A 14,074-nucleotide genomic window follows, 5' to 3' on the forward strand; every position below is an offset into this window, starting at 1 on the left:
ACAAATAGTTTGAATCTCTACTAGATGAAATTAATTTTCACTGCTATCAAGCAAGAATTACTTGCATTGTTACCAGTTTTCTACAAGTTAAAGACCACCCTTACCAAGATGTAAAAAAAAAGCCTACTCAAGAGTAAATAGCAAATCAAAGATACACATGCCTAGAACCCCCAGGAGTGCCCGCTAGACGACACCTGGCAGGAGACTAAAATGACATTTCATCCTTTTTGGCTCTGTGCAAATTTTGGATAATTTTTAACAGTCTCCTCTCATGATCACAACATCTAAAATTATTCTTGATTACACATATACACACATAGAAGCTTTGTTTCTTGGACTGATTTATTTACACAAATGCAGCAAGAAATGTTAGCTAACATATATAAACCTTCTTGAACTATAGACAGAAAATCTAGAGCCACATGGTATCAAGCAGTTACTGAAACCATAATAATCACTACTGCCTGAAGAATTCATAAAAAATTTGGAATTATATTTTCAATAGCCTCTATTATTCCAGAGGCTTAAAAATTACTATTTGCTTCTAACTCAAAGCTATGGAAACCAAAAAAAGAAAAAAAAATCACTACTGGTTTCATCTGTGGTACACTTATAAATGTAAATAAATTCTTCTCTACCTGAAGTCACACAAATCTATAAGAAGTGACCTTATTTACTTCCTGCCAGCCAGGATCCTATATGCCACAGAAAAGGTACAAGACTAGGTTCTCTGGAGGGCTTTGTGGACACTGGCTCTACATATGACATATAACCTTTGTTCCTTAATGGTGAGCTTTTCACACCTAATTGAATGAGATTTATTCTCAAATGTGACACTCTAGATTTGACCTTAGTTACACAATCAATTTACCTAATTGTAACCTGGTAAAAAGGACAAATTCTTATTGATCTTATGTAAATATACACATTGTCATGGGCAATAAAACAATCTTAGTAAAAGGCATGTGTTCCTTAATTCTAAGGGATCAAAGAGAGCAAACTACCATTTAAAGAATATATATCACTCCAATTTGCACTAGTTTAGTCCACTAAATTATCAGGTCAGAGAAAGGTAAAGGGCTTTATCATGTAACTATCATAAAAATAATATCAACAATATTCTGAAAAAAATAACCACAATTAGATTCTCCCCAGTTTATTCAGTCCTGTGTAATCAATTCTGATTGTCCTAGATCATAGGTTAACACTCTATTTCCATGAAAGCATCTGCTTCTAGACTAAAAAGAATCTTAAAAATCCTAACTTGGTATCCCTGATACAGTCTGGCATCTGTCCAAGCAATATTGGCTCAGACAATATGAATCTATTATTTAAGAGTAGGGATCAGCAAATTCTTCCCATAAAAGGCAACATAATAAATATTTTAGGGTTTGTGGGCCACAAATAGTTTCTGTTGCGTATTCTTCTTTCTTTTTAAAGAGCTCTTTTCAAATGTATTGTAAAAACCATTCTCAAACTCACAGGCTTTACAAAAAGGGGCCACAGGCTGTAGTTTATTAACTCCTATTTAAGAGTATCTGGTATGTCTTTTTCACCAAGGTTCTGAAACAGCCTTCTTTGTTAAAGACCTGATTTATAATGACAAAATTAAGGAGATGGAACAACTTAGGAGTTTCCAGGGTGTAAGGATGGGAGGAAGAGGGGTGGGTGTTACTACAAACGGGTATCACAAGGAAGATCTCTGTGGTAATGGAAGAATTCTGTATCTTGATTGCAGTGGTGGTTACATAATCGACAAAAGTGGTAAAATGCATAGAACTATATGCATGCATTGTACCAATACTGATTTCCTGATTTTGATACTGTAATGTAATTATGTAACATGTAACAACTGAGGGAAACTGGGTGAAAGGTACACCACACCTCTCTCTTCTATCTTTGCAACCTCCTGTGAATCTATAATCATTTCAAGACAAAAAAGCTTTTAAAAAAGTTATCATACAAATTTTTTTAACTGACCACTACCTGAGACCACATACAAAAACTGATTCCAGGAGGGCAGCAGCTATAGCCGCTGCTGCCTGCAGGGGAGGGGGGCAGAAAGAGGGGTACAGGAGTCCCTGCAAAGAGAAGTGCACGGTTAAAGGCAAGCGCGAGGATCAGCAGCCGTCGCGCTGCCCCCGTCCCACATCCAGGTCCACAACTAGTACTGGTGTGTCCACTAGTGACAGCTCACCGAAGTGCACACTTATGACATATGTCACATACCCAACAAAAACCTTAGAATGATTAACAGCATGTTGTACAAACATTCATTAGAAAGAAAAAAAACGCTCAATATTGTTTTTAAAAATTACACAGTATTCTATTATTTGGGTCTCCCTTAATTATTTAACCAATCTCTTATTCAGAGAAATTTAGCTTTGAATACTGGAGTTGCTTGGAATCTAGCTAGAAAAGTTTCACATATGAGGAACAACTAGGGACCAATTTCCACCCAAGAGCTGTGGTAAATCCAGCCCAAGTGACTCATGCAAGAAATAAATGGGAACATTTAAGAGGTGACAATCACAGAGAAATGGAGAAAAAGCAAAAAACAACAAAATAACAAAGACATTTATGTTCCTTCCAAGTTTTAACTATTATAAACACTAAAAAGAATATCCTTGGACTTGAGGACACCGGGGGGAGGGGAAGCTGGGAAGTAGTGAGAGAGTAGCATCGACATATACACACTACCAAATGTAAAAGAGATGCCTAGTGGGAAGCTACTACAGAGCACAGGGAGATCAGCTTGATGCTTTGTGATGACCTAAAGGGGTGGGATAGGGAGGCAGGGAGGGAGGCTCAAGAGGGAGGGGATATGGGGATATATGTATACATGGGCTGATTCACTTTGTTGTACAGCAGAAACTGACACAATACTGTAAAGCAATTATACTCCAATAAAGATTAAAAACAAACAAACAAACAATATCCTTGGTATGGTCCTTCCTGAGCACTTGCCTCAAACATTTCTTATGATAAATTTCTAGAAATGGAATTCCTGGGTCAAAGGTTATGCACATAAACTTTAAAAATCATGTTATATACTGTCAAACAATCTTCCAAAAATAATGTTCTAATCTGCCCTTGTTCGTGTACATCCTTTTTTTTTTTTTTTAATTCTCTCTTTTTTTTTTTTGGCGGCGCCACACAGCTTGCAGGATCGCGGTTCCCTACCAGGGATTGAACACAGGCCATGGGGGGGGGAAGCCCAGTATCCTAACCACCAGGCCACCAGGAAACTCTCTGTACATTCTTGATAATACTGGTTATTGTCAAACTTTCCAAATCATTTATATATTGACAGAGAAAGAAGAGGAGGAGGAAGAAAAGTATCATTTTTATCTGTCAGTAATCTGTGAATGTATACATGTATTCATGCTTTCATAAGCCATTTGTATTATTCTTTTTTGAACTGTATAACTAAGCACTTTACCTACTTTTCCACTTGAATGGTTCATGAAAACTACACAATAGGATTATGAACATTTTATTTACCATACAAGTTAAAATATTTTTTCCCAATTTTTCACTTTTGACATATGTATCAATAGTTCACGGTATTTTCTGCTTTACACAGTTTTTAAACTGCCTTATGCAGTTTTAAAATTAACTAGTCATATCTATCAATATTTGTTTTCACTGTTAGGCCTAAATATCTTTTTCATCCCAAATTCATCTATCTTAATCCATATTTTCACCTAGTGCTTCTATGGTTTTACTTTTTATATTTATATTTTTGATGCAAATGGAATTTATTTTGCTGCAGGTACATGGAGATTAATGGAAAATTACATTTTACTTGTGTTGTACTTTATTATCCTAGTGTATCAATGGCCTTTGACTAATCTCCATTTTATCTAGAGGCCAGAATTTGGCAGACCGTAGCCATTTAAAATAGCATTTGAGGGACTTCCCTGGTGGTCCAGTGGTTAAGACTCTGCGCTTCCACTGCAAGGGAGCACAGGTTCAATCCCTGGTCAGGGAACTAAGATCCTATCACATGAATAATTAACAATATAATGAATTCTCCTCACCCCATCCCCCAAATTTAACTTACCCTGTCATAGAGCTCAATGATTAAGTGATAAGCAGCTTCATCACTTCCAAACTGAAAATCTACAATTCTATCCACACCAAGCTGTTTTGCACTGACTAATCTCCGACTCTTCAAATGTTTTCGGCACTAGCAAGAAAGAGGAAAAAAAGGCATTTATATAGTAAAAGTGAACTCCTAGTCATTCGATATTGGTTTATAAGTAAGCTTCTTTTCATTTCCATCAGGAATAACATCTTAAGACAGCAGAAAAAAACAGTATATAGTCAAAAAATTAAAACGTAGAGAATGATAATCAGAGGAAACATTTTATTTCAGACAACTCTGATTGCTAACTCTGAAACAGTATTTTATATTCAATTTTTAAGTAGACAAAAAGAGACCTATAACAAAATTTACTTTGTTTTATACCGCTGCTAAATAAATCACTGTTCTTGTCCTGATGACCTCACACAAAGCTATAATCATTTTTTTAAGCTTCTTTCTACTCAAATTTTTTAAGTATCCCAAATTTCCTTTCATGTGTTTGTGTTCAAGATTAATTAGTGGTTTCCACTGGTCTTTCATTTCAAATACAAATTCTGAACCAGGAGCTTACTGGAATTCTATAAATTAGTGCTCCAGCTTATAACCAATTACCTTCTAATCCCATAAACTTTATTAATAAAAGCCAAACGGAATTTTTCTGGTATGACCTCCAAGCTTTTGAACAACCTAGCTCAAATCCAAATGCAGTAATTCCTAGCCGTCATCAAATCCCATTCCTCCTGTCCCTAGTCAGAATGTTCTTGTTCTTACTAGCAATTAAAACAAAATTAACGTGTTAAACCCAAAGACAATTTACCTGGTAAAGCTATTTATATTAAATGCACTATCCTTTAGTACAAATATTTAAGCATGACATGGACCAGAAACAAGAATATGCTGTAGCTCCTAAAAAAAATTTTTTACAATTGTTTCTAATTTTTGAATTTGAAAGAGTCCTTAGTCAAGACCAGAAAGAAAGAATGCTTTCTTTTCTTCAAAACTCAAATCCAAGACAAATTTTACAGAGAAGTTAATCAAACACCACCTTAAAAAAAAAAAAAAAAAAAAAAGAGGAAGAAATATACAGGGTCACTCTTCACATTAATGCCAATTCTTTCATAACTAAGAAGCATTCTTCTCCAGATCTATAGTTCAAACTGACTAAAATTCTCATTTTATGTATTCAGGCAGAATTATATACTCACATATATTCAGGCAGATATAAGACTTTTCAACCTTCATAGAATAAATAATCTCCCCCTGCTAAATTCAACAGTTCTCACTTTAAAGTGGCCTATATTAATTTTGATTTAAACAGTGACCTACATTCAGGGCTACATTTAAATCCCCAGGTGAAAATTATAATCAATTCCCCCAGTAATATTTTTATTTGAGGAAAATACAGTTAAAATGAAGGTAAAAGGCATCCTTGAATGAAAAAGAAGTCCACACCACAGAATGGCAGAAAAGGGAAAATTACCGTGAGTGTAGATGGACATGTAATACATGTGGAAAACTTGCTTTTCTCTATTTCCCTACCAGCAACTTGCTGAAGACAAGCTCTGTCAGTGCCACAGAGCTATAGCTGGCACCCCCAAATGTGAGAATCAGGAATAATCCCAGTGATTTACCCCATAGTAAGCATGGCCCTGCCTGTGACATACAACAGTAACAGCTCTACAGTTCCTTGTAAAGTACTTAACACTGTCTGCTCCATTGGAGGGGATTTTTATACACAGGCAGATTGACCTGCACACCTAACTCATAAAACGCTAAGTTGTGTTTTGTTTTTTTTTTTGAATGTCTGACCTCCTATTGATGTAGCCTGATTTGGGGATGTTTACACAATCCCAGTATCGTATATTTTATTATCTGTTATATCATCTGTAAAACTGAAACAATATTTGTTCTTCATATCCACTGAGTTATTAAACAACTTAAATGAAGTATGTATTATTCTTTGAAAAGTGCTATACAAAGTGTCATTATTATTAAGGACAATCCCCAAAAGAACCATTTTGGGTTACTATTAAATAAACTTTTAAAACTTTGATAATTTTGAGATAGGCCTTGTGATTTGGGAAACACTTACCTAACGTGTAATCCAAAACAGATTCTAAGTTGCTGGGGATAAGGATCTTCTCTGTAAAGCCTCTAATGAAATAACACAATGCCAAAACAAATAAATTTCTGAAGGAAAGTGAGGAGGAGAGGAAGAAGGAAATTAATACATATGGAGCCCTATTATGTGTCAGGCATTGTGTTAGGTGCTTTACGTGTAACTTCAATTAATCCTCACCAATAACCCCATGAGGGAGGCATTATCTACATTTTACATTTAAAGAAACAAGTTCCAAGAGCTTAAGTAAAACTTCCAGGTTATGAAATTATCCAGCAGCAAAACCATTAATTCAAAGTTAGGTATATCTGACTCATGTCTTTTCTCTGTATCATGAGCTTTCAGTGTATGTTTTATGTCAATAAGCGAATGGGTAATACATCCACAAATGCAAGATTTCAGTTTTAACAGTAAAAACAAAAATAAAGAGAGAAGTGAAAAGAAAAAAGATACAGTTGGTAGCATATTAATGTCCTTGAGTACTCCAACAAAATACAGGTTGGTAGCTGAAAAGTGAGCCGTGGAAGACAAGGGCAGGGAAGGAGGAAGAAGGGCAGATCACAGAAAGCCAAGAATGCTAGGGTATAGGATATGGATTCACAAATTATAGGATCATAAAAGGTGGGATAACTAATGAAAATGATGCTTTACAAAAATCAATGTTGGTGTAATACAGAATTGTTTTGATAGTGAGAAGTCTAGTAGAGTTAAAGACTATAATGTCCAGCATTATAAAAACTTGAATTAGAACAGTAACTGCGGGAACAGAAAGATCTGGAACACAAAGTGGTGTGAAGGGTAAAGGGAGAAGTTAATAATAAACATCGCCTTTATTCATCCAATATCTGTCAAGTACACTAACTTTATTTTATTTATAACAGTGAAGAAAAACCAGCTTATAACTTCAGTTATCAGTGACCAACCTCAGGGCCTTAAAATTTAGCTTCAAGTATAACTTAAAATTTACCTTCATGGCAAAACTAGACGGCATCATATTCTTAGGCCACTCAAATTCTGTCGTGTGAATTCGTATGCCAGATTCAAGTAAAAGTGTAGCTTTAAAGTCTGGTCTGTAGCAGAAAAAAGTCAAAAAAACATTCAGGGCGTTGCCAGCACTAACTCAGGTTAAAAAAAAACAAACTCATATTTAGTTACACAAAAGAGAAAACAAGCCTATAAAATGCTCTTACTTTTGAAGACGAATAAGATACGTCTTATTATCCACGTCGTAAACATTGTTGACTCTCATTCCTAGCAAGCTGCAAAGAGAAAGGAAACATGCGACACATCATACTATCATTTGAAACATAAAACTTCACACCATTTAAAGCCGTAGGCGGCAGCGGGGCCGGGGAAACAGGGACTCTCCGACCCCAAAGCTGAGGGTCAAACCAGCGTGCAGCCTCTGAAGGCCATCAGACATTCAGCCCAAAGCGTGAGTGTTAACCGTTCAAGAGCAGACGTGGTAGGTCAGCTCTAGGGGCACCACACGATGCCGTGAGTCTTTTTAACAACATTCAATTACAGTAAAACCTAACCCACCTGATTAAAAAAAAAAAAAAAATACGCGAACGAGGCCCTGGAAAACACGGCAAAGCTCACGGAGCTGAATCGCAGACACCAGGCTAGCGCGCGCGCACCTCGGGCCACAGCGGCGACCTCCGGCTGCAGCGGCGATGCTGCCTCCCTTCGGGCCGAGGAGGAGCGTCCGACGAACCGAGCTCCCGGCCTGGAAACCCCTGGGGCACACCACTGCCTGGCGGCCCGGCGTCCACCCGGCGTCCACCGGGCGTCTCGGCTCTCACGAAACGTTCGCGGCCCGACCCGGGCGACTCAGGCCGACGAGGCGAGAGCCCCGCCAAGGCCGGACGCGAGACCCGCAGCCCACGAGAGCGGGGCGCGCGGCTGCCGGGCCCCCCCCACCCCGGCCCGGCACCCCGAGGGCCACGGAGAGCCGCCACGCGCTCGCGCACTCGGGCCCGGCCGGGGCCACGGCGGAGCAGCCCCGGGGGCGCCACGGCGAGACGCCGGGCCGCCCGTGTTCCCGCGGCGGCGCCCTGGCCTCGGCCTCCCGCACCGCCCGCGCGCGCCCGGCCCCCCGCCGCACCGCACCTGGCGTTCAGCTCCGCGAGCACGGCGCGCAGGTCCACGGTGCTGAAGCGGGTCTTCATGGCGCGGCGCGCGGGCCTCCGCCGCAGGCGCTCCCGCGGCCGGCCGCGCTCGACGCCGCACCGCTCACGCGCAGGCGCGCTCGGCGGAGCTACGGCCGCGCGGAAGGCCCAACAGGCCTCGAAGCGAACGTCGTGGCGCCGCTCCGGTGCGGTGTTCGGCTGTCGAGTCGCCGTCCGCTCGCCCTGCGTTGCACCCAAACCAGTCGAAAGGGATCCACTCTATTCTCTTGAAACGGCACTCCCTCCTGGAGCGCTTACGGACCAGTCGGGCTCCTTGGCTCCCCTGCGTGTCGGGACTCGAGCCCGCCTCCGGAGGGACCCCTGCTGGTCGCAGCGATCTAGGGACGCGCGCGGGGCGGGTCCCCCCGCGGGGGCTCCCCCGGACCCGCGCGGCGCGGCGGTCTCACCGGCCGGACCGCTTCACGCGCGCTGCAGGGACCCGCGGCGATCAAGGCAAACCAGCCCTGCGAAGGGAGTGCCTGTGCTGAGAAGTCCCGCTCTCCGAAGGGCACTTTGCCGCGTGCTGTGGGATTCTCCTCCAATCTAGGCATGGGGCTGCCCTCGGCTCAGCACAGTGCCTGGTATGCAACAGGCGCTCCGTAAATGCTCGGCAGCCTGAAGAGCTGTTTCGCTCGATCATGGTGACGTTAGATGAAAAATACAAATAAGACAAGATTGCCCCGCCAAAGGCACACACGATGCCGTGGGAAATCAGTCGTCCAAGGATGTAGCCCGGGAAGAAAGCCCGCTGTAAGTCAGGAACCCAAAAGAGACGGGGTCTCGCTATGTTGCCCAGGCTGGAGTGCAGTGGCTATTCACAGGCGCGATCCCACTACTGATCAGCACGGGAGTTTTGACCTGCTCCGTCTCCGACCTGGGCCGGTTCACCCCTCCTTAGGCAACCTGGTGGTCCCCCGCTCCCGGGGGGTCACCATATTGATGCCGAACTTAGTGCGGACACCCGATCGGCATAGCGCACTGCAGCCCAGAACTCCTGGGCTCAAGCGATCCTCCTGCCTCAGCCTCCCGAGTAGCTGGGACTACAGGCGCGCGCCACCGCGCCCGGCGGTGAGTCCCGACCTAGCAGGAGTCTAGAGTCTGCGGGCTGCGCGTGGTGACAAGCAGAACTCCCACCAGCAGAAGGCGACTCTAAGGGAAAAGGGCTCCGTTGCCATATCAGAAGAAGCCGAGAATTGTAAAGAGACGACTGTAGCACGTACAGAGCAGCATTACTGCGTCGTAGGGCACAGTAAATCATGCAGAATGGTTAAAAATACGGAATAAACCATTCGGAGGGTTTAGAAAAGACTGGGAACCAAGTCGACTCTAGTGCAAACAGTAAAAGCGAGAGGTCCAACTGCACATAAACAATGCTAAGGTTCTTATGTTGGCTCTGAAGGCATTCCCCAAATAATGCCTAAATGTTTTGCATAAAAGCAACCCATGTATAAACTCCACATTGAAAGGGACAGATTCTTCTTTATAAAGGAAAACTGAAATACTTTATAGCAAAACTCCCACTTTAGGGCCCTAGACCCATGAGATAGGAGCAGGATACTAATTGAAGTTATACGTGAGACCGTCAGCCACTCGACTAACCCATACATTGCTACTGCTTTGTCCAGGAAAGTGAGCATCAGAAGGAAAATGCAAGTAAATACATAAGGGGGAGGAGGAGATGAAGATAAGTGTAAAAGTTATAAAGAAACTGTATCATTTACTATTGAATTCTATCATTTCTGGGCTTTGGGATCATTTCTCTACTTGGAAAAAATTCTGAACCAGGGATACTTAAGGACTTGTGGGGAAAATAAGAGGCAACAGGAAATGGGCAAGTCATCATCCAGTTTTCAAAGAGAAGATAAAGGTGAATATCTGAAATCACAAACAGATGCCACTGTTTTTCCCAGCCAAAGATTTAGAGGTGATTATTAATGGATGACTTATGGGCACCTAGAGCTGTGATTCTCAAGTTTTAGTGTGATTCACTGATTACTGTGGAGCTAATCAAAGCAAATTCCTGGACACCACACCCAGAGATTTTGAATCATTCGTTCTCTTTGGCTCAAGGTATCTGCATTTGTAACTGTCAGGATGAAAGGGGCCTGCAGCCCATACTTAGAAGTTTACTGATTTCTAGAAGATAAAGTGGTAATCGTTAGGAACCAATATAGTTTCACTCAGAATAAGATATAATTCATTAATTTTGCTTTCCACTCAACTCATGGAAATATTTGATGTGTAGTGTGGGTAGGGGAAAATCTCCCCTTCTATCCCTTTTGAGTTCTTGTGGCTGGACTAATAATAAAATTGATGCTGGACAAATTAACAGGAGAAAAAAAAAACAAATTTTAATTAATGCACATGGAGGTCTCTTAAAAATGGGACCTGAGAAGGGGCCAAAGCAGGCAGCTTTTATACTTTTAGACAAATAAATAAATTTGTAAGGAATTGACAGGAGAAAAAAACTTAAGTTTTGGGTGCTCAATTACTGAAGAATCTAAACAGAATATGGGCTTGGGTAGTAAATTAAAGAAGTAACAAAGTTCCTTTACATAGGCTTCTCAACCTGAATTCCCTATCTCTGGCGATAAGGGTATCCTTCTACCTCCAGATGCAGGGACTGCACCTTTTACATGAGAGAGTATTTCCTGCTTTCAGGGAAAGAAAAGGAGGGTGAGAGTATCTCTTTTGTGTTGGCCATTTCTTAATTAACTTCAAGATAGTCAGTATGCCATTGGGGCACATTTTGGGGTGCCCACCCTGGCCCAGAGGACACTCCTTTCCCCACAACACTGAGAAATACATTTGTGAGGGGCTCCTTGGCACCCTCGAAGAGCAACGTGATCATGTTTCTCTGTAGGCCAGAACTCACGGTGGGCACTGCTGCCACTCACTTGGGAAACCTAAATGCAAGGGGAGTGATTGGAGCCTGAGTGGCAGAGTCCAATGGCAGCACCCCATGGCCAGAGGCCAGGTGGGTGTGGTTACCAGAGTGGCCAGCAGAGTCAAAGCAGCGATCAGACTAGCCTGACTCGTGGAGACTGATGGTGTTGGCTATTTGACCACGGTGTTCCTGGGAGCAAAATGATCGGGAAGCTAACTAACAGCTTCAGCAAGAGAGTTGTAGCTCAAGTGAACAAAAATGATAAAAATAGAGTCATAGTCTTTTAATCAATTCCCAGACTTGAGCCAGTTTACAGACCCAGAACCCTTCGTATGAAAGGAAATCTGGGTCCCCTTGAGGAAGGACATTGCCCAAAATGCATGCTGTTAATCTTTCTCCCAGACCAGACTTCCCCGAAGGGATCTGTGGCCTTTTACCTGGGTAATTGTGCGTTGGGGAAAAGGAAATGGTCAGGCTTTGGGGGGAACTACTGGACACTGGCTCTGAACTAACACTAATTCCAGGAGACTCAAAACATCGCTGTGGTCCAGTCAGAGTAGGGACTTATGGAGGTCAGGTGGTCAATGGAGTTTTAGCTCAGGTCTGTCTCACAGTGGGCCCAGTGGGTCTGCAAACGCATCCTGTGAGGATTTCCCCAGTGCTGGAATGCATAATTGGAATGAACATACTCAGCAACCAGCAGAATCCCCACACAGGTTTCCTGATCTGTAGAATGAGGGCAATTCTGGGGGGAAGGCCACGTGGAAGCCACTAAAACTGTCTCTGTGTGGGGAAATGGTAAACCAAAAGCAATACTGAATTCCTGGAAGGATTGCAGAGGTTACTGCCCGCATCAAGGACTTGAAAGATGCAGGAGTGGTGATCCCCAGCAAATCCCATTCAACTCGCCTATCTGGCCTGTGAAGAAGACAGATGGATCTTGGAGAATAACAGTGCATGGTTGTAAGGTTAACCTGGTGGTGACTCCTGTTGGAGTTGCTATACCAGATGCGGTTTCATTGCTTGAGCAAATTAACACATCCCCCTGGTACCTAGTATGCAGCTATTGGGCTGGCGATGTCTTTTTCTCCATCTCTAAGACCACCAGAAGCAGTTCACTTGCAGCTGGCAGGGCCAGAAATGCAGCTCCACTGTTGTGCTTCAGGATTATCAGCCCTATATCATGACTTAATTCACAGGGACCTTGATCACCTTTCCCTTCCACAAGATACCACTCTGGTCCATTGCATTGATGACACCATGCTGATTGGACCTAGAGAAAAAGAATAGCAACTACTCTGTACTCATTGGTAAGACTGGCAAGTTGTGTGTCAGAGGGAAGAAATAAACCTGACGAAAATTCAGAGAACTGCCTCAGAGAAACTTCTAGGGATCCAGTGGTGTGGTATATGTCAAGATATCCCTTTTAACGTGAAGTTTAAATTGTTGCATCTGGCCCCCTTACAACGAAAAAAGAGGTACAATGCCTAGAGGGCCTCTTTGGATTTTGGAGACAACATAGTCCTCATTTGGGTGTGTTACTCTGGCCCTTTTACCGAGGGACCCAAAGAGCTGCTACTTTTGAGCAGGGTCCATATCAGGAGAAGGCTCTTCAGTGGGTCCAGGTGCCACCCAGCTGCTCTGCCACGTGGACCGCATGATCCAGCAGATGCAGTCGGGCTTGCCGTGGCAGTGGCAGATTGAGGCGTTTGGCAGGCCCCTGTAGGGGAAGCACAGTGTAGGCCCTTAGAATTTTGGAACAAAGCCCTGCCATCCTCTGTGGATAACTGCTCTCCTTTCAAGAAACAGCAGTTGGCCTGCTACTGGGCCTTAGGAGAGACGGGGTGCTTAACCATAGGCCACCAAAGTCATCACGCAGCCTGAGCTGCCCATCGTGAACTGTCACCTGACCCACCAGGCCACAGAGTTGGGGATGCACAATAGGCCTCCACCATCACATGGAAGCAGTAGATATCAGATCAGACCCAGGCAGGTCCTGAAGGCACAAATAAGTTACATGAAAAAGTTATCCCAATGCCATGTTCTGCACTCTGGCTACACCACCTTCTCTCTCGCCGCCTGCACCGATGGCCTCGTGTGCAGTTCCCTGCAATCAGTTGACAGAGGAAGAGAAGCCTAGGGCCTGGGGTCCAGATAGTTCTGTATGGTACGCAGGCACCACCGTACAGTGAACAGCTGCAGCACTATAGCTCCTTTCTGGGATATCCCTGAAGGGAGGTGGTGAAGGAAATCCTCCCAGTGGGCAGAACTTTGAGCGGTGTACCCGGTTGTTCATTTTGCTTGGAAGGAGAAATGACCAGCTATGCAATTATATACCAATTCATGGGCTGTAGCCAATTATTTGGCTAGATGGTCAGGGACTTGGAAGGAATATGATTTGAAAATTGGTGAGGATGAAGTCTAGGAGAGGTATGTGGACAGACCTATCAGAATGGGTGAAGAATGTGAAGGTATTTGTGTCCCATATGAATGCTCACTGAAGAGTGATGGAAGCAGAGAAGGATTTCACAAGGATAAGATAACAAACTTATTCTGTGGATACTAGCCAGCCTCCTTCCCCAGCCACCTCTGTCATCATCCAAAGGGCTCATGAACAAAGTGGCCATGGTGGCTTGTGCGTGGGCTCAGTGACACGGACTTCCACGCACCAAGGCAGATCCCTGGCTGCAGCCAGTTTCAAGTGCCCAATAGGCCAACAGCAGAGACCAACACTGAGTCCTGGGCATGGCATCCTCCCCCAGGGTGGCAGGTTGATTACATTGGACCACTTCCATCATGGAAGGGGC

General features: G+C 43.4%; 1 protein-coding gene across 4 annotated transcripts in view; it reads right to left on the reverse strand.

The window, feature by feature from the left end:
* Positions 1-9,435, reverse strand: part of NEMF (nuclear export mediator factor) — a 56,423-nt gene extending 46,988 nt beyond the window's left edge. For all 4 annotated transcript variants that reach the window (XR_009051482.1, XR_009051481.1, XM_057723767.1 and 1 more), the window contains exons 1-4: positions 8,322-9,435; positions 7,400-7,468; positions 7,177-7,279; positions 4,067-4,192 (exon numbers count right to left, since the gene is read on the reverse strand). Coding sequence is in view for 2 of the 4 variants with exons in the window: in XM_057723767.1 (XP_057579750.1) it covers positions 4,067-4,192; positions 7,177-7,279; positions 7,400-7,468; positions 8,322-8,380 (357 nt within the window). In the remaining 2 variants the exon portion in view is untranslated. The remainder of the gene's footprint in view (positions 1-4,066; positions 4,193-7,176; positions 7,280-7,399; positions 7,469-8,321) is intronic.
* Between the last annotated feature and the right edge of the window lie 4,639 nt (positions 9,436-14,074).

The sequence above is a fragment of the Hippopotamus amphibius genome, chromosome 2, assembly GCF_030028045.1.
Source record: "Hippopotamus amphibius kiboko isolate mHipAmp2 chromosome 2, mHipAmp2.hap2, whole genome shotgun sequence".
Classification (NCBI taxonomy): domain Eukaryota; kingdom Metazoa; phylum Chordata; class Mammalia; order Artiodactyla; family Hippopotamidae; genus Hippopotamus; species Hippopotamus amphibius.